The sequence below is a fragment of the Marmota marmota genome, unplaced genomic scaffold (assembly GCF_001458135.2).
Source record: "Marmota marmota marmota unplaced genomic scaffold, marMar, whole genome shotgun sequence".
NCBI lineage: Eukaryota > Metazoa > Chordata > Mammalia > Rodentia > Sciuridae > Marmota > Marmota marmota.
This window is the reverse complement of record NW_026000185.1, coordinates 10,766,547-10,787,848: the sequence shown is the minus strand read 5'-3', so window position 1 is coordinate 10,787,848 and position 21,302 is coordinate 10,766,547. Positions and strand designations below refer to the sequence as shown.

At 39.7% G+C, this 21,302-nt stretch overlaps 1 protein-coding gene across 3 annotated transcripts in view; it reads left to right on the top strand.

Annotated features, from left to right (window-relative positions):
- Parn (poly(A)-specific ribonuclease) overlaps positions 1–21,302 on the top strand; it is a 145,374-nt gene that overhangs the window by 49,350 nt on the left and 74,722 nt on the right. For all 3 annotated transcript variants that reach the window (XM_015491075.2, XM_015491073.2, XM_048789529.1), the window contains 2 exons: positions 15,185–15,240; positions 16,641–16,727. In XM_015491075.2, coding sequence (XP_015346561.1) covers positions 15,185–15,240; positions 16,641–16,727 — 143 coding nt within the window. The remainder of the gene's footprint in view (positions 1–15,184; positions 15,241–16,640; positions 16,728–21,302) is intronic.

Here is a 21,302-nt window from a genome sequence, read left to right as displayed (position 1 = left end):
TTTTTTTTTTTTTTTTTTTTAAGATCTAGATACATATCCAAAATCATTGAATACAGGATAAGATTCAGGAGTCCTCCTGTGATTTTGCACTAAAAGTTCCTGCCAAACTTGATTATTTTTAAAGTTTTATTTTTCTTATCTATAAAAAAAGAATACTTTCTTTATCTTTGAAGGGAAAAAAATTCCAGCAGGATTTGAAATGAAAAACAATTTTACTATTTTGTCTTGGAATAACTTAGTAAAGTGCCATGATCCATTCTTAATACACTTAGAAAGTGGAGAAAGCTGTTGCTTCTTTTGATATCTCTAGTTACTTAGTGCTGACCTCATTTTATTTACTTGCAGGTACAGCTTATGACATTAAATATGGATTTTTACCATTTGTCAAGATTACCTCTTTATAAAAACATTCAGCATTGGTCCCCAGCATATCTCAAGCTGATAATTTTAGGGAAAAAAATGCAAATTTTTTTCCCAGAAGGTTAATCTGTTTCAACACCAGGCCTTTCTAAATATAAAATTAGAAAAAATACCAAAACATGCATAATCCTAACATAAATTTAGATGACTATTAAATGCCTGTGTATGTATTTTGTTTTGTTCTGATCAGATTTATGTGTTAAAAGTAAACCATGAGGGGAAATAAACTCTAGCTATTTTTTTTTTTTTAAGCTGGGGGGAGGGTGTGCTGGGACTTAAACCTAGGGCTTGCATATGCTGAGCGTGTGCTCTCTATTAAGCTACACTCCCAGCCTGTATGGTGTTATCCCCCGCCCCCCATGAAGTCTCACTGTGTTGCCCAGACTGGCCTCAAACTCAAGTGATTCTCCTGCCTCAGCCTCCCAGGTACGTGGGACTGCAGGAACGTTCCATTCTGCCTGCCTCTACATTATTCCAAAATTAGCACTTAGGGCATCAGTTATGCCTTTTGGGGAAGCTGAATTGAGTCAACTATTGAGAAAATCCCAAGACAGCTGTATGCAGTATGCGAACATCAAATGTAACATAAGGCGGTGTTTTGTTTTGTACTGAGAATGGTACCCAGGCTTTTTGTGCTGTTGGTAAGCCCCAGTCCAATATAAGCGTTTTCCTTTTAATATTTTTGATGTTGATGGACCTTTTATTTTATTCATTTATTTATATGTGGTGCTGAGGATTGAACCCAGTACCTCACACATGTGAGGCAAGCACTGTACCACTGAGCCACTACCCCAGCCCAATATAAGTGTTTTCTAAGGCACACTTGCTAGAATAATGTCCCACAAGGAATTTTGCATGGTGCCATTGTGTCCTTTCTTGGCCTAGGTACCTCTCATGTGTCTCCTTGCTTTGTTGGCATCAGGGTGAGAATTGGAGGATGGCTGTGTCCTCCCCACTGCTAATGACCAGCTCATGGAGTGCCTTATTTGTTTATATTGCAGACTCTCTGATGGATACATGATTTTATAACCTTCTTTTATAACCTTGGTCAGTTTCAATTGAAGCATGGAAAACCAGCTTTAGAGAAGATCCTTTGGTCAAATCCTTTTAGGCTGAAAAGTTAAAAATATTCTCTGCTTTTACTTTTTGTTGTGCCACAAAAAGCACAAAGTCCGACTTTAGCCTTATGTTTTATTAACAGTCATCTGTACAAGACACTTTGAACTCCCTTGTAGATAATCTTTTATGAAGGTTTTTGGGAAGGCTGCTTTCCATCTACCTCAGTTTTTATAAAGAAGAAGGAAATGAGCACATCTTTTTATTTTGGCTATTTGCTGTGAGAGAGGGAATTTTAAAGAAAAAGGTGCATGCCTGCAGTTTCTTCTAGAGGGTTTCACCTGTTCTGGAAGCAGGAGTCCACGTGGGGTCTCGGTCTCTCTGGGATGACACTGTTTTATCTTCTTTCTTGCTGTGGAGGAGACATAGCCAGAAGCAGCATTCTCTTAGATAAATTGCTTCTTCCTTTGTAAAAGAAAGATAAAACTATTCACCTTCCATGGAGGCTGCAGGATTGCATGAGACATGAAAGGACTTGATATTCTAGAACTCAGTTGATGTCCAGTGTTTTCTTTTCTGAAAATATGGGGGGTGAGGAGAGGGCAAGGAGGACTGGGAAGATAAGATGTTGGTCAAAGGATATAGAATTTCATCAAGTAAGTCAAGAGTTCTGTTGTTCATCACTGTGACTGTAATTAATAGCCATGTATTGTCAACTTGAAAATTGCTGAAAGAGTAGATTTTAAGGGTTCTCACCACAAGAAAAATGTATGTGAAATAATGCATGTGTAATTAGCTTGCTCTAGCTCTTCCACAGTGTAAACATATTTCAGAACATCATGTTGTACATCATAAATGTATGCGATTTTTATGTGTTAGTTAAAAAATAATTATAAATAGAAGAGGATCTAACATTCTAGGGGATTGAAAAAAGTAGTTGTACTCAGGGCTGGAGTGTAGCACAGTAGTAGGGCACTTGCCTAGCATGTGTGAGGCCCTGGCTGGATTGTTAGCACTGAAAAAACTGTGTGACATGGGCATGTGTTTTTAGTTTAATGATATAGAAGAAAAGGTTGTAACCAGTATGGTCATAAACTTGGAGCTCAGCAGCAACAAATAACAACATTTATTTAAACTGTCTAATTTTGCTTGTTCTTGCTCTTGAATGTTTGCTTATGAAATTCAGATGAAGATTGGTTCAGATTAATGTATAATGAAAGCAGGAGTGCTTTGATGTGGAGCATTCAGAAAAGTTCTGTTATTCCAATGACTCCAATGCAGAAGTTTGTGGGAGGTTGTGGATGTGCATACAGAGCACTTGCTGGAGAGGGAGAGGAACCCCATGATACCTGAAGTAACCCCTGCTGGAAAGCAGTCAAATTTGGCAGCAAATTGGGATTTTCTTTTCTTCTTCTTCTTTTTTTTTTTTTTTGATACAGAGAGTTGAACTCAAGGGCACTTAATCATTGATCCACATCCCCAGCCCTTTTTATATATTTTTTGAGACAGTCTTGTTGAATTGCTCAGGACCTCATTAAGTTGCTGAGGCAGATTTTGAACTCATAATCCTCCTGCCTCAGACTCCCAAGCCACTGGGATTACAGGTATGTACCACCATGCCCAGCAGAGGAAAGCATATTCTGATTTTGTTGGATTAAATATTCTCTAGATATCTGTTAAGTCCATGGTGAACTTCAGGAAAATGCTGTGAATCTAGTCTTTCCTTATATTATGGGCAGTGTGGGAAACCAGGTGGGTGGTATGTACTTAGTGGAGTACCGTCAGAGGGCAGTCCCTCCACGTGGACAGGAGCAAGCGGTGCCAGTATATGATGCCAATAAAATGCCTTTTATAAGGAATGGCAGCTTAGAAGTTCTCTTAAAATATTTCATAATTGTCTTTTTATCTTGCTTTTTTGTTGTTACTTATTTTTTTTGGTGCAGGGGGTTGCACCCAGGGCCTCACTCACGCTAAGCACACACTCTACCGCCGAGCTATATCTTGAGCTCCCTAGTTTATTTTAATTTAAAAGAATTTGTTGCAGAATTGGGCTGTGAATGAGGAGAAGACACCTGCCCTGTGTGCCAGGCGCACTCACAAGGTTAAGCCTGTTGTTGGTGAGGCCCTGTGAGTTGGGGGGCTGTACAGGGAAGTAGGTGGCTGTTTGCAGCCCTTCCAGGAACCCCTGGTGATGCCAGACCCCTGCTGGGCAGGCAGGATGGGCCGATTAACAGAAGTGGGGCCCTTCTGCCTACTGGCAGCTCTCCCAAGAGCTTGGAAGTCATTACTCTTCAATTTTATATTGACGATGCTTGAATAAAGGGGGTAACACTTTTTTCTTCTTTTTGAGATAAAGGAAAAAGAAGGTTTATTACTTTGCTAGCAAAGGAGAAACAGAGGAGACTCCTGTCCCAAAGGCTGTGATTCTGCTCATCAAGGGCAATAGGGGGCTTTTAAAGAGGTGACTCAAAGGCTACATTCCATGTGTTCTTACTTGTTAATTTTGGTAGATAGTGATTTCTGAGATCTTCTGGTGCCATCTCCAAAGTCAGGATTACTTCGTTCCTATGGTGGGTGTGTGCTCAGGGACAGATAAATTTGCCTAGGATGGGGAAGAAAGGGAGTCTTATTTCCCCTGAGATTAGGGAAGGAGCAGGGAGAGAGGAAGAGAAAGAAACACGTTCATTTAAAAATCAGTTGTAGTGGCCAAACAGCAAGGGTTAATAATACTCAAAGCATAAAATGGACACTGTTGCATTTCCCCACTGTCCATTTCTACATTCCATTTCTATGGAAAAATGGGTGATGACATCTCCAAACTGCTTCCTGCTGAAAGGGGGCAAAGTTGTGGGAAGTGACCCAAAGTCTTTGTTCTCTGTCAGGTGGAGCATGACAGCTCAGGACATTCAGCATCAAAGCAGTCCAGAGGTCCACAGTGGCAGATGGCAGGTGACTGGACAAGGCACACAAAGGGCAGGGATCATACAGATAACTAAAGTTATCATGACTTTTCTGAGTTCAGTTTCCTTTTTCTCAAGGTGGACCATGATAGAGCAACCGTACTATTTGGGGAGAAAAGGCGGGAGTTCCCAGAAGCAAAAGGGAGTTTCAGCAGCTGCTGGGATGGTCCCTCAGTCCCTCCCTTTACTCACAGGAGCAGCTCCTCTGGTTCAACCTGAGGCAAACTCACCCGCCTCCTAACTCTCCTGCAGTTGACTCTCAACAATTTCGCTACCACCATAAATCCTCAGCATGGAAGTGGGGTTCCTTGGAAAGCCAGGCCTGCCCAAGAAAGCTGGAGTGGGCGCTGCTCTTGGGTCCCATCTGGGGTGCCAAATTTGTTGCCAAAAGTTCAGTACTTGTCCTGATACCAACCCAACAACAAGGACACAGTTTTGAGAAAAAGGAAAAAGGAGGTTTATTGCTTTGCTAGCACAGGAGGAACACAGGGGACTCCTGTCCTAGCCTTTTAAAATCTGATGACCTCCGCCCCCAGCTTTCATCTCAAGTGGATCTGGAACCTGCCGGAGGGAGCATGGCTAACTGTGAGCTACTGGACATAGGCCTGGGGCCGCTGAGGTACTTTTTCATCATAAGGAGCTTGGGACTTTTTAATAAAAATGAAGGCTGTTTTGAGCCTTTCCAGATTGTGCAAATTTTGGAGTTAGGTGGCACAGCACAGATGCTGACAGTAGCCCTAGGTCCAGAAGGCCTGAAGCTAGTTTCTCTCTAGTTCACCAAATGCATTTTCCTCTAGTACACAGGTGTGTTTTATCCTTGCGTACCTGAACCAAAGCCTTGCCTTTTGCCTCAGTCATGTTCATGTCACTTCCCATTCCCCAGTCTACTCAGATAAAAAGAATATTTAAGAATAGACTTCATTTGGTTGCCGTGGAAGTTGTTAGTACTCTGATTTTCATAAAGGGAAAAACTCAGGGAATGTTGGGACAGTGAATTCTTGTGCCTTAGATCAGGTTTTCAAGACTGGACTCTGGTACTTGTTCTGGGACTTTTTAGGGAAGGGGTTGCTTACCTCAGGTCTACAACCCCATATCTCATTTCTGCCTTGTAGTCTTTTGTGTGTGTGTGGTGCTAGGATCGACCTCAGGGCCTCACACATGCCAAGCGAGTACTTTACCCCTGTGCTGTGCACCCTGGCCCCTCTCTTGCACTATCTTGACTGCTGAAAGATTTACCAGGTAAGCACCTTCTGTGACTTCATCGAAAGACTGCTTTCCTAAGAAACCTTCGGGGCACCCCCAGCATCCTCCATTTGATAAGCTAGTCCTGCGGGCACTCTGGGGCTGTCCTTTTCTGGAGCTCTTATAGTCCAATATTTGTTCTGTCTACTTTAAAATGAATTTCCCTCTGGCTTACCTTGTTTATCATTATACTAAAAAAGTCATTTGTTGAGATGGCAAGAAATTAGTCTACCCCTGAATGTATTTAAGCAGCTTGCCTTTTCCATAGTAGGGTGTTATGTAGTGTCCTGTGGCCAGTGTAACAAATTACTGCAAACTCAGTGGCTTAAAACAGCATAGGTTTATTCTCTCACAATCTGGAGACCAGAGCTCCAAATTAAGCTATCAGCAGAGCTGCTCTCCCCACCCCCAAGGCCCCCTCTCACTTCTGGTGGATGCTGGCTTTCCTCAGTGCTCCTCTACTTGGGGTTGCACTGCCACCTTCTCCTGTGTGTGTCCTGTCTTCTTTTGTTTCTCTTAAAAGGACACTTGTGATGGTATTTAATGTTCATTTAATTTAATAACATCTACTAAGACTCCTCTTCCAAATAAGACTATGTTCATAGGTTCAGAGGATTGGAACATGGGTGTGTGTTTTTGGAGGCCACCTTTCAGCCCACTGTAGGCATATTAATGGTGAGGTTGGCATTCTTAGGCATTCCTAGCCTTGCATTGGTCCTGACCAGGAGAAGTTGGGCCATGGTTATTTTCAAGGTTCTTTAGCTTTTAATTTGTAACAGTCAAGCATTAGTGATGTACTCTTAAGAAATTTAGTAGCTTAGCCATTGATCACCTTCCACTACGCAGAATCTGTCACCTGCACTGACTGTAATTTCTGACACAGCCTTCACAAGGAGGGGATGCTGCCTGCATTTCAAAGCAGAGACATCTTCCTAGGGCCCCACGAGTGGCAGAGTCAGGGACAACCCAGGTCTGTCCTTGCTGAGACTGTGTTCTTCTGCCACATCACACAGGCTCTGGAAGAGGCAGTGTTACCATTGGTTATGTCCTTTCTTATAAGACAGTATTAATCTTTCTGGAAGATTTCCTTTTCTTCTGTCTTTGGTTTCATTGGCAATTCTAAAAGGTGTTGAATTTGACCATCGGGTTGTGTGGGGCTGGTCTCCTCTATCTGATATTTAACAGCTTGTGGTTTACAGGCCCTGTAGATGCTACCTTTATATACTGCTTCATTTAACATTTTTATTTGATGTAATTTGATATGGCTCATTTGATGGAGACGGTTCCAGTGAGCTATTTGTTAGTTTTCTTTCTTTTCTTTTTTTTCCTACCCTTATCCTAGTGCTGATTCTGTTTAAGAAAGGATGCAGGCTGGCTTCTGGACAAATGTTGGGTAACGCTCTGTTTGTCAAAACAGCAAGTGGCTGGGTTGAAAATTGTATCCCCCCACCTGAGTGAAATTAAAATAAGTGATGCTACAGTGATTCTCTTCTGGCCAGTGGTTACCCTTACTCTGCACAGGAGTTCCAGTGAGCAAAATAAATGAGCTTATTTTATAAGAGGTGTTTGCATGCTTCCTACCCTGAAGGTAAAATTAGTTTTTTATAGCACATAAATATGTATAATGATGAGCCCTCGCATACGAGTTTCTTATGAAGTACTTTTACTGCTGTGTCCTGGAAGAAACACCAAGACTGTTTGCAAGTATAGTAGAGCCAGTAGCCAGGCAAGGTTTCTATTCTCTATTGGAAGGTTTGGGATTAGGGTGAGCAGCATATTGATTCATTGCTCAAATTGTGTTGGGATTAGAGTGCCTTCAGCATTTCTATATACCAGTCTTCAGTGGTATGAGAGGGCACAGTTTTACTTGGAGATCTCTTTATTTTTAAGATAAAACAGGAGTATAGTCTTGATAGAAGTAGAAAGTGGATGAATAAAATCAAGAAAAACCTTTTTTTCCTGTCACTCAGAATTGAATCCAGGGCCTCGTGCATTCTAGGCAGGTGCTTTGCCACTGAGCTATTTACCAGTCCTTTTTACTTTTTTCTTTTTATATAAAGATTTTGAGATAGGGTCTTGCTAAGTTGCCCAAGCTGGGCTCAAATTTGTGAACCTCCTGCCTCAGACTCCCACAGAGCTGGGATCACAGGCATGCATCACTATACCTGATGACAAAAGCAAGTTTTTACTTGGGGAGTGAAATACTGTTTTTACGAGGAAGAAAAAAGAAATTGGGAACTTCAGGGTCTTGCCTTTGGTATGGAGAAAGACCAGAAGAAGTACTGTGCTTTATTAAGACATGTCATGACATTAGAAGTGTTTCTGAATTATTCAGACCTGTGATCATGTGTACACATCTGACGATACATAAAATAAGACTGTGTCGAGAGACCCCCTGAGTCTCTCTCACCCCTTAGCTGCACTGATTCCCTAGTTTTCCCGATGGTGACCCTGGTGTGGGGGCAGTTGTGATGGAGAAGCCCAGTGCCCAGCCAGCACCTCTTTTGCACTGCAGATAGGACAAGGTTGTCCTTTAATATGTGACCACGTGGCTCTCTGCACAACCTGTTGTTCCCATTGCCTTGAAAATTCACTCTACCCACATCCCTTTCCCAGACTGCAGCCTCCTCTCTTCCGTCTGGGCTCTGTGCCATCACATGAAGCTGTAATTTAATGAGTCCTTAGAACATTAAAAAAAGAATGTTTCTGAGATCTTTGCTTTTGTCCTGAGCTCTTGCTTCATTTGTACACCCTAGGAGTGTGGGTGGTTATTCAGATGAGCATTCTTGTCCCTGCCACTCCTGCTAGACTCGGGGCTCATCATTTTACCTGGAGGCTTTGGAAAACAGTTCAGATTAAAAGCTAGAGGTATGGGGAGTTCCTAGTAAAGAGAAGGGAGAAGGCAGCACCCACTTGCATAGGGCTAGGGTGGGAGCTGGGGTCTGCATCCTATTCCATCCCCCTCGTCCCCCGTCCTGGTGGCCAAGGGCAGGCCACTGAACATGGAAAAACCTGCCACTGTATTCCTCGTGTAAAGGGACCCCTGCTTCCCTGCCTGTCCTCCAGACCTCAGAGGGTCACATAAGGCAGAACAGGCAGTGGTAAGTATTATCATTTTAGTCATGAAGTTGGTACTTAAAAAAATTATTTTCCACATTAAAACACAAAATGTCCACTCAATTCCTCAGCCAAAAAGAAAAAAAATGTTGTCATTTTAGTGTATATCCTACTATTCTCGGTGTCTATTTCATTTGAGATCAGTGTTCCTCATTTGCCTTATATTTCATTTATTTTGAGATTGTTTTTGCTGTGTTGCCTGGGCTGGTCTCAAATGCATAATCTCAAGTGATCCTCCTGCCTCAGCCTCCTGAGTAGCTGGGACTACAGCCATTTACCACCAAGCCCAGCTACTGTTCCTCATTTACCAATTAAGATTATACTAGTTATGTAAATTTGTAATTTAAAAATATATAATGAGGGCTGGGGTTGTGGCTCAGTGGTAGAGCACTTGCCTAGTATGTGTGAGGCACTGGGTTTGATTCTCAGCACTGTATCCAAATAAGTAAAATAAAGGTGCATCGACAACTAAAAAAAAATATTTTAAAAGTATATGTATGTATATATACATATATAAAATGAGGAGTTCAAAGGACATTAAAACTAGTGGTCAGTATCATTCAGACAGCCGTCCCTGCCCTGTCGGGTGGATCTGCATGGTTTCCTCACACTTGTCCCTGGGCAGTTGGGCCTCTTGTCAGTTTGCCGTTCCACGCGTGGCATTCTCTCCAGTGCTTGGCAGGACTTGTTTTTGTTTTTGAAGAGATAGAGCCTTGCTTTGTTGCCCTGGCTGGCCTTGAACGCCTGGGCTCAAGCAGATCCTCCTGCCTCAACCTCCCACGTAGCTGGGACCACATACAGGTGCTTGTCGCTGTGCCCAGCTTGTGAACTACTTTTTAATGTGGCCATCAGCACACCTCTTTCATTCATAGTCTTCCTCTGCCTTCAGTTGCTGTACTGGAAAGTCTGCTGCTTCAAGAGGACATTAAATATTTTCCTTCATTTCTGAATAAAATCAGTGATTTAGAGTGTAGATTTGGTAATGCAGCATTTTGAACAACCTATAGTGCTCTTCAGCTCCCAGAGATTTAATTCTGCATGCAGAGTGTTTGTGAGTGACCTTCAGGACTTCTTGCATGCATTTTTGAATATCACATTCATGGTTTTGTTTTTTTTTTTGAGCATGGCTGCATAAAATGGGTTAATTCTGATATTATTTTGCAATCTTTTTTGTATTCACTGGACAACTAGGGAATGGTTCAGATAAGCCATAGTCCAAGGCAAGCTCTTGTGTCATCAGAGAATAACTTTTGATCTGAGTATACTCCTTAGAGCAGTCTAGTGTGTTGTGCGGTTTCCGTGTGTTGAAGCTTGTTGGGAAGGTTGGAGAATTATGTCAAGGGTCACAAGTATTTGATTCTTTGTATTACATGTGTTGGTTTGCCACTTTTCATTGCTGCTGCATTGGTGGCTAAATCTTAATTCGTAGCCAATTCACAGAAGGAAGTTCTAATTTTGCTAATGAGATGTTAGGAGTCATTTGAGTTTTATTTATTTATTTATTTATTTATTTATTTTGCTTCTTCAAAATGAGAATGACAGCTGTCAGCAATAATTTCCCCCAGATTATCTCTTGCAGAGAATCTAATTGCTTGTCACCGTGTGACATCCTGGTTTCAGGGAGTGGTAGAGCCTTGTGTTACTGCTTCCTGGATTTTGAGGTTGTCCTTGTTATTTGTTTTAATTGTTTTTTTTTTTTTTTTGCTTTTCTAAGACAAAATCATTTAATATAAACAAACTATTAAGGCAAATTTTTTGGAGAAGTCAGTACAAGTCATTATGCAGCTGTCTGCAGAATCCAATGGTAATTAACAGCACAGCATTGAACATAGTTTTCATGTTAAATAGTAGTTCTCAGACCAGAGTTTGAGTCAGTAACTCTTGAATCAAGTGTCCAGGTGATGCTGTTGCGGAACCACATTTTAATAATGGTTCAAGCTTATCCTGAGAAGTTCTATATCTGAATTGAAAATTTTCAGTGCCTAGTGAGCATTCTTAGATAGTCTGAGACACAGTGTCATACTGCTCTGGTTGCAAAAGAGTTTGGAGGGTCACTTTCTGTGAGTGCCATGTAGCATATCGGTAACAGAGATGAGGTGATTCTTTGGAAGTAATGGTATTGTGTAACCTACTAAGAGACAGAGCTGAAGTTATCCAGCATGCTAAGCAAGAGCCCCTGAAGTATTCGATGCTTTACCCTTGAATCTTTTTAGACTCATCTGCAAACCATAATATCTAGTATTGCCAGTAGTACACTCTTAGAATGTTTTTTAAAAATGATAAATTTGAGTCAGACCATGGTGCATGCCTGTAATCTCAGTGATTTGGGAGGCTGAGGCAGGACGAACACAAGTTTGAGGCTAACCTGGACAATTCAGCAAGATCATGTCAAAAAATAAAAAGGGCTGGGGTGTAGCTTAGTGGTAGAGTGCCTTCCTAGCATGCCCAAGGTCAGGAGTTTAATCCGCAGTACTGCAGAGAAAACCTGACAGATTCCACAGTGTTTGCTTTCTGGCATCTAGAATGTAAGCTTTGTTGCATGGTGTCTGAGGATAGAATTCTGATGTAAAATTGGCCTCTATATCAAATGGGAATTTTAATTTTAGTCTTCAGTGGAGTCAAATAACCTTTAGAGGTTAGGCAGGAAAATGGTATTTCATCAGCAAGCTTTCAGGAATGTAGCAGTACTCCCTCACACTCTTGATTGAGTGTCATGACTGTATTATAGCCATCTTGAATCTGCAGGAAAATAGAAATAGTGTTTCCTGCACATGTTGGTGTGAGGATCTTTTTGATGTCTGCACATGAACGGGCTTCCAGGAAAGTGTTCTCGGTATGGTTCACTGTGAAGGAGCACCCTACTGTGTGTTATCAGCCTTTCTGCTTGCCCAGTGCATCTCCTCTTACATTAAGATGAAAACTGTTGAGTTCCCATTCCATGTTTGATAAAATACTTGTATCAAATCATTCCAGAGTCAGTGCAGGCTCTTTGGCAGCAGTTTGGATGAGGGATGCTTGCTTGAAAGGTTTTAATGTTCCTTCCAAAGGGCAGTGATGGCACCACAGCGATGCTTGCTTGCAGCATGGCAGGAGGAGGTGGGAGGGTGCTGGGGAAGTTTACTTTGGTTGAGTTCCGCAGACGCCCAGCTACAGTTTTAGAGTCAGTTTCACAATTGCATGGCTCTTTCCAGAGCTGCAGTCTGCCAAGTCACACTAAGAGTTGGTTTCTGTGTTATTCCAGGGGCTGGGGCTGTGCATTTCTCCCCGAAGCCCAGACATGAAGTTGGAGTCACGGGGGAGACTGAGAAGTGCTATTAATAATTCACTGGAAAGGGGTTTCTGTCTAAAGTATCGAGAAAATAAACACCACAGGGTAGGATTAACTAAACTTTTTGAAAAGATATTTTGGTTATGTTACCTGAGAGTGAATTTTTATTTAAATCAGAGGTCCTATTTAACATTTATATGAACTATTACAGGACAAATAGCCTACATGTATATTGCTTGACAAAAGATATCACTCAGAAAAATTTTTTAAGCATTTTCACGGTGAGAGAAACTAGAGAAGCCCCCTTTCAAGGGTAGTCCGTAGTTGTATTTGTAGGAAAGTAGGTTTTTAGAACTCATTATTGAGGTCTCATGAACTTTAGAAGTAAAACAAACAAAAAGCAAGGCATGGTGATGCATTCCTGTGACCCCCAGTGACTTGGGAGTCTGAGGCAAGAGGATCTCAAGATTGAGGCCAGCCTCAGTAATTTAGCAAGACCTTGTCTCAAAAAGAAAAATAAAAAGGACTGGGGATGTAGCTCAGTGGTAAAGAACCCCTGGTTGCAGTTGCCAGTACAAAAAAATATATATATATATAATTGCAGACTCAAGCTTGTGGTTTAACTTTGTATTATTCTCTCTTAAAACCAGGTGAGATAATGCACAGGATACACAGGATTAATTCAAATGGCATTTTCAGTACGCTTTTTCTGAGAACATCTGTAGTAACTTCCTCAGTTCTGGTAGCCTTAATTTTCTTTAAAAAATCAATAGTAGCAAATGAGTTGGGAAGTGGTGCACTCATGTAATCCCCACTACCCAGGAGGCTGGGGCAGTAGGGTTTTAAGTTCAAGGCCAGCCTGGTCAACTTAGCAAGACCCTGTCTCAAAAAAACAAAAAATGCTGGGGATGTAGTTCAGTGGTGGAGCACCCCTGGGTTCAATCCCTATAAAGAAAAAAGAACAAAAAGTAGTAAATGAAATTTGTGTGTGTGTGTGTCTGTGTGTTGTTTTCTTTTTCTTCCTTTTAGTTTTGTGCTTTAAAATTATTTTTGAAATGTTGATAAACTTTTATTCATTTGTATGTGGTGCTGAGAAGTGAACCCAGTGCCTCACACATGCCAGGCAAGTGCTCTACCACTGAGACATAACCCAGCCCCTAGTTTTGTGCTTTTTAAAAACTTTAAATTGTACCCTGAGTTATTTGTGTGTTGTTGAGGTTTTCATAGTTGTTTTCCTTTTTTCATAGTTTTTTGATTATTTATTATGTTGAAAATTTAAACTGCACCTTACCGACCTTGCATATTATGGAAGTTGATTTTGATTATTTGTGTATTGAATAGCGTAACAATGAATACCTTGTTGGTTAAACATTTATTCTTCTCTTGAAATCAGGGTAAATTTAAAAAATTATTTTTAGGTGCTAGATAAGTTTCATTAACTTTGTGTGTATGTGGTGCTGGGGACCAGACCAGGGCCTCACACATGCTGTGGAAGTGCCCTACCACTGAGCCTTCATTATATGATGTTTAAAATAAATTTTTTAAATTTATTTTTTCTTTGTTTTTAGTTTTAGAATTTGGGAACTATCTCTAAATTTGCTAATTGAAGAATTGGAAATTATATGAAGCATAAAATTATTGAGCCTCCTAACTTAGGCATAACTTCCCAGGTCCTGGTGGGCTGTAATAATGACAGCTGCATATCTCATTGAGAACCTTCTCTGTTAGGTACTTTATGTATCTTATTGTTTTCTGACATTGTAAATAGTGTTGATTAAATTGGACAAAACAGCTTACAAAAGCAGAATAGTACACTTTAGCTTAAATTAGTGAACTAAAAATAAATTTGGTTTCTTGGCCATGGGATTTGGTTTATTAAATTATAGGCCATAGAAGCTCTCAAACCACGAACTACTATGACAATTTTTTTTCTGATATCAACAGAAGAGTGTTGTTCACGCTGATGGTTCCATTTGTAAACTAGATCATACCCTGCTTGGCTTTTGAATGCCTGGTATAATGTGCCTTAATTGCAGCGCAGTGAAGCCAGACTAATTGCTGTTGGGCACTTGGGTTGCCTTTTTAATTTGCTGTATAATGTAGTCTCTACCAGAAACACACAATGTATGGTTATTCAAGTAAAACTTGTGAAAATCATCTCACATACAACCAAATGTCCATAATCTTGCAAATAGAGAAATTGAATGATATTATAGAAAGTTGTAATTAACAAGTATTCTTTTTAAAGTGCCTTTGTATCCATTTTGGAAGATATACATAAACAGACTGCTATGGTTTGTATTACTATGATAGTTTTCTTTACAAGAATTGTTTTGCTTTGAACTTTTATTATGTTTTAAATGATAATAATGATGTGGGCTTTTGAGACGTTCACTTACTTCAGACTCTGCGGTTTACCCAGAGAAGATTAATATGTATCCAATGACTTTTGCATTTCATTAAAAGAGAAAAAGAAAAGAAATTGATGCTATCATTCTGTTCTCAGCTCACAAACACCATTTATGAATGTTGCCTTTATAATTTGTAGGAACAGGTATTCATGAGTTGGTAAGATGTTTTATATTTGTTTTCTTGCTGTTTCTCTGAACTAACAAGGCAGCTCTGTACAGAGCTTTCTTTTAGCCTTTTGTTGACTAATTTCACTCATTTAAACTGATACTTACTGAGCAACAACAGAGGGCCAGAAACTGTTGTAGGTTTGGGATACTGCAGTACATTGGTGTTTTTCCTACTTATTTATTTTTAGCATTGGGAATTGAACCTAGGGGTGCCTTACCGCTGAGCTGCATGCCAAGCCCTTTTTATTTTTTACTTTAGACAGGGTCTCGCTAAGTTGCTGAGGCTGCCCTGCAACTTGAGATCTCCCTGCCTCAGCCTCTCGGGTCAGTGGGATTACAGGCATGCCCCACTGCACCTGGCTTGTTTGTCCTATTTATGATAAATGGTAAGAGAGAATCTCTGAATTGAATTTTAAGGTTCTAAAAATTATTTTAGAAATAGAACAATATATTCAAGGGCTTCTACTAAGACATTTAATAGATGCCTCTATGCTTTTTCTTAAGAAATTAGTTCATTATCTATTTTTATCTTCTCTTTATAGATTGTTTCTTATGAGGGTCATGGATATCCCCTATCTAAACCTGGAAGGACCAGACTGTGAGTTAATTTTAATTTTCTCATTGTTTCTGTGCACTTACGTGTGTGGTCTGAAGGAGGAACAGGAAATATATTACTGAAGGAAGAGCTTTTTTCGATTAAACATGGGCAGTGATTTTGTGGTTGATATGAATAGTATGCTTAAGTTAATGGGACCCTGGGGGTCATCTCTTATTTACATTTTCTAGTTTATGCATGAGTTGATTTTTTTTTTAAAAAATCTTTGCTTCATTATTTCATTTTCCCTTAGAATTCTAGTTTTGTCATTTCTTGTAAATATTTATAATAGATTTTAAGTTATGCTATCTGTGTCAGTAACTTTTAAAATTTCTGTTTTCCAATTACTTGAGTAGGTATATGTTTAAATGTAGTGGGTTAATGGGGTAGGTGGCCTGTTAAAAGCTGTTATAAAGACTTGAGGGTGTAGCTTAGTGTGTGTGACACCCTGGGTTCCATCCCCTGCACCAGGAAAAAAAAAAAAAAAGAAATTAAAAAAACACCTCAAAAATCCAATCTGGTTGAAGGGGTAATTGCTGCTACTTTTCTTCTGCTTTTCTCTTTTATTCTATTTGCCCTTTTTTTTTTTTTTGAACCTAAGAGCATTTTACCACCAACCTACATCTCCAGTCCTTTTTTTTTTTTTTTTTAATTTTCAATTTTGAGACAGGACCCCTCTAAGTTGCTGAGTGTCTCACTAAGTTGCTGAAGCTGGCTTTGAACTTTAGATTCTCCTGCGTCAAAATCATTGGGGTTATAGGTGCATGCCACTGTACCAGCCCATTGCTTTTTTTCCTAGTCTTTATTTGCTTCAATTCATGGATGAATGTACTTGGGGCTAATATTGTTGTGATGATATTTCATCACTCTGCCATTGTGCTGACCTCCACGTTAGCCTGCTAGTCTCACAGCAGTTCTGTAAGCTAAATTTCATCACCCTGGTTCATAGCCAGGAGTGGCCAGAGTGCACAGGTGAAGTGATGGGTCTGGGATGAGAACAGAGTGTCCTGTCTCAACACTGCCTCTGCTTAAAAGTGATCAGTTCATTTAGTTGGGACAGTACATTATTATTTTTAAAAAACTAAATGAACATGTGGACAGCTAGATTAAAAGGAGGAAGTTAAAAGTATGGGGAAACTTCTAGAACAGAGTTGCCTTTCCTCCCCTTTCCAATATCTCCACAAGAACTTCTTGAAAAAAGGAGATAGTTCTGCATAGAGTTGGTCATCAAATTGTAGTGGGCTGTATTGGTCTAGCTTGTGACAGCAGAGTCCTGCCAAAGGTAAGCATACTTTAGGAGTTATTTGGAAATCATGAGGCATCATGATTTCTTCATCAGAGAATCCCTGGTTTACTTGATCACTTTTCAACTATCAATCTTTAATCATGTATTTGTCTTGTAGTACAACCTAAACGCGATCATGTTCTCCATGTGACGTTCCCCAAAGAATGGAAAACCAGTGACCTTTACCAGCTTTTCAGTGCGTTTGGTAAGTGAAACACAGTGCAGATGCACGTCTTAGGATCTTGCTATTCTTTCGGTGTAGGTGGTCAGAGGTAGATAGATAGTTTTGTCTTGGGCATGAAAGAATGTAAATTCACAAGGTTTTAATTTCACTCATGGAAATTTTTTTGGGCTAATATGATCTGAGGAGCTAATATGTTGTGCTGATATTAATCTGATATGATATGAGAGATTAATATGTGCAGATATGATTGTGGATTAATAGGATTCACTTTCCAGTAGGATCCAGTAGGATCTACAAGACACCATTTTTATGACTGCCAGTACTACTGACCAGCGAACACAAGTATAGGTAGAGAGTAAATAATTCTGAAGATTAAAATTCAGAGAGAATGTTTGTTTCATAAGGTCAGGCAGTCTCTGTTTGAGATTATAATTAAAGCAACCAAATCAGAAAGATGCCTTTCACATATTTTTCAAAAATAAGGTATGTAGAGTTTTAAGGTTTTCTTATTTGTTTTTACTTATAAGAGGTAATATATGCTTGCTTTAGAAAGTACAGAAAAACATAGAAGGAAAAATAAAGCATTCAGTGATGATCACATGGTGGTATCAAGATTTCCATACATAGTTTTTTAAAAATAGTGTCAGCTGTACAGGAATTCTAATTTGGTTGCCTGAGCTGACCAAGATATGGGTTATCTATGAAGGAGGGCAGGTCTTTCCTTTTTACCAGGTCATGTGATTAAGTTAATTCGAGTAGTCTTCTGGTTAGAGTTTGTAAAGACTGTTCTGATTGTAAGCCATGCCTCTTTATCTTAAGAAGTTAAGTTATTTAAGCTATCATCCTCTATAGAAATCGTAGATAAGGGCTGGGGTTGTGGCTCAGTGGTAGAGTGCTCGCCTACCATGCACAAGGCACTGGGTTCAATCCTCAGCCACATAAATGTAAAATAAAGATATGGTGTCCACCTAAAACTAAAAAAATAAATAAATATTTAGAAAAAAAATCTTAGATAAAATGAGAGCTGCAAAAAGCTAAAGTAAGTAAGACTGGTAACTGTTGATGCATTTCCTCCAGGATAGTATGCAGACATTTAAAAAATATTTTTCAAATATTAAAGACGGTAAGTTGTTTACATTTTAATCCTTAGAGTAAAAAGCTATACAAAATAGAATTCCTGTATAGCTGACACTATTTTTAAAAAAAACTGTGTATAGAAATCTTTTTTTTTTTTAAAGAGAGAGAGTGAGAGACAGAGAGAGAGAGAGAGTGTAAAGAGAGAATTTTTTAAAATATTTATTTATTTATTTTTTTAGTTATCGGCGGGCACAACATCTTTGTTTGTATGTGGTGCTGAGGATCGAACCCGGGCCGCACGCATGCCAGGCGAGCGCGCCACCGCTTGAGCCACATCCCCAGCCCTAGAAATCTTGATAACACCATGTGATCACCACTGAACACTTTATTTTTCCTTCTATGCTTTTCTGTATTTTCTAAAGCAAGCATATATTACCTCTCTCTCTCTCTCTCTCTCTTTTTTTTTTTTTTTAGTTGTAGTTGCACACAATACCTTTATTTGTATGTGGTGCTGAGGATTGAACCCAGGGCCTTGCACATGTTAGGTGAGCGCTCTACCACTGAGCCACAATCCCAGCCCCATATTACCTCTCATAAGTAAAAACAAATAAGAAAACTTTAAAACTTTACATACTTTATTTTTTGAAAAATATGTGAAAGCATCTTTTCTGGAAAATTATCCTGCTCTTTGAAGGTAGTCTAGATATTCTCTGAAATCCTAGTTGCCTTTTAATTTAAATACAGATTAAAAGTGCAGTTGAATTTCAAGGCTCATTTATTTTGGAAGCTTTTGTTGATTCACATCTCAAGTTCTTATTTCTATGTTGTGAAACTTTAATTGACTAAATTAAGTAAAATGCTCCAAGTAGGATTTTTTTCAGTTTAATTAAAAAAAAAAAATTTGCTGTGTGACTTTGGACAAGTACTCTTTGTTTTCTCATTGGAGATGATGATGATGATGATGAAATAATAATAATAATAATAATAATAATAATAATAATAATAATAATAATAGGGGCTGGGGTTGTGGCTCAGTGGTAGAGAGCTCGCCTCGCACGTGAGAGACCCTGGGTTCGATCCTCAGCACCACATAAAAATAAATAAAACAAAATAAAGATAAATTGTTTAAAAAAATAATAATAATACCTTTTTCATTGGCATGTCACTGGGATCAAATGAGCTAATCATTATAAGGCATTTACAACAGGTGTGGCATATAGTAACTACTGTGTTAGTCAGCCTTGCATCACTGTGACCAAAATACCCAACAAAGAACAACTGAGAAATAGAAAAGTTTACTTGGGGTTCATGGATTCAGAGATCTCAGTCCATAGTTGGCTGACTCCATGGTTCTGTGCCCAGGGTGAGGCAGCAGATCATGGAGGAAGTACAGGAAAGCTGCTCAGCTCATGTGGGATCAGGAAACAGAGAGAGGAGGAGGCAGGGGCTCAGGGAAGAATAACCCTTCCAGGGCACCCCACCAGCGACCCACCTCCTCTGGCCATGTCCAGCCTGCAGTCCATTCAGACTAGGATGGACTCATTAAGTTGCAGCTGTCACAATCCAGTCACTTTACCTCCGGACATTCCTTCATTAACACAGAGGAGCTTTGGGGCAACACCTCACATCCAAACCATGTGAGTTCACTCAATAGAAGTTCACTATTGTTACCAGTGTAAAGATAACACACACACGGTAGAGAGTAACCAAATAACAACACCTGTTTCTTTCTTTTTTTTTTTTTTCTTCTAATTGCTCAAGTCAGTGTTGTGCCTTACTCTTTGGCTAAAAGTGAGGTTTTGGGGTTTTTTGTTTTCTTTCTTTTGGTGGTTAAAACAAAACACTTTTTAAGAGTTCCTAGCTGTCAGAAAAAAAAATTTTTGCCTTTATTTAATTTATTTAATTGTTTCTGGTGCTGAAGATCGATCCGATCCCAGTGCCTCACACATGCTAGGCAAGTGCTCTGCCACTGAGCTATAACCTCAGCCCCTATCAGAAATTTTAGTAGGAATGAAAACATGTTTCCATTGCTAGAGTTTGGTGACTTCACCCATTTTGTAAAGTCCAGTCCTCTGCATTTTTTTCAAGAGCACTGTATGGAGCTGTCAGGTCTCTGCCTTTTCCTTCTATTTTCTCCAGCCGCCTGGACCCTGCTCTTCTGCTCCCCTCTCCTCCATTCTGTCCTGTTGTGTGTGGCCTTTTTTATTTGCCTCTCAGCCTGTATGTAGCTCTTTGCTTCTGCTTTTCCCTCTGTTGGTCTGACTTAGCTTTTTCTCTTAGGCTCCTTATTTATTTTGGCCTCCATTCTGTCTCTTATTCTTTTCAGTATTGATTTTTTTCTTATTACTGTGATGTGTTTTGACTCATTTTTATGTTTCCTGTTCTTCAGTTTCAAAGTTTATGTCTACATTAGTCTGTTTTCTGTTTGCCAGTAACACAGTAGACAGGTGAGTTTTAAATAAAGAAGGTTTGTTTTGGTCAGGGTGTTGGAGTTACAAGGTCAAGGGCCCACATCTGGTGATGGCCTTCTTACTGACAGAATTCTGAAGCATTGTAGGGCGTCACAGGCAAGGGACAGGTGAGTTATGTGTGTGTGTGTCTTCCTCTGATCATGAAGCCACTGAATTCCTTCATGGGGGCTTCATCCTTAATGGCTGCATCTAATTCTAATCACTTCTCAAAGTCCCCATCTAAACACCAAAGTCAGATTATGTTTCAACCCCTCTCTTTTCTCTCTCTCTTTTTTTTTTTTTTTTTTTGTGGTGCTGGGGCTATAACCCCGGACCTCACACATGCTAGGCAAGCAATCTACTAATGTACTAATGAACTATAGCACCCCCTCCCCCATTTTTTTTTTTTTTTTAAATTTTAGACTATTTCACAGAATTGCTCAGACTGGCCTCAAATTGTGATCCTCCTGTTTCAGCTTCCCAAATCACTGGGATTACAAATTTCCACCCTCTTAATAGTGGGGATTAAACTTGAGCATGAGTTTAGCGAGGAGGACACCCACAGTGTTCAAACCATAGCAATCTCGAGAAAGAAACAGATGTGGTTTTGAACATGGATTATCTATGAGTTCTGTTAGTGATCTTGAGAGGGAAAAAGGCTTCCAACCCTGGACTAAATGATGACGTGTCCTAGGAGTCAATCCAGACGGATCTTTCTTTTCCTTTTAAAAGAAATTTCTAAAAGCTGCTTATTTCTCTTAAAATTTTAACAGAAAAACTACTGTAGTGGATTGATGTTTTAAGCAGGCTAACTCTGTAGTGCTGAGATTTTTAAAAACAATCTTTTTAAAATTTATTTTTATTCATTTATTTTTATGTGGGGCTGAGGATCAAACCCAGGTGAACCCAGGGCCTCACACGTGTGAGGCAGGTGCTCTACCACTGAGCTACAACCCCAGCCCCCTGGAATTTTTGATGAAAGTTTTTTTTAAATCTAGTTTTAACAACATCTCTCTATAAACATCAGATCTACAAAGTATATCTGAGAGTTCTCTAAATGGTGAAGTTC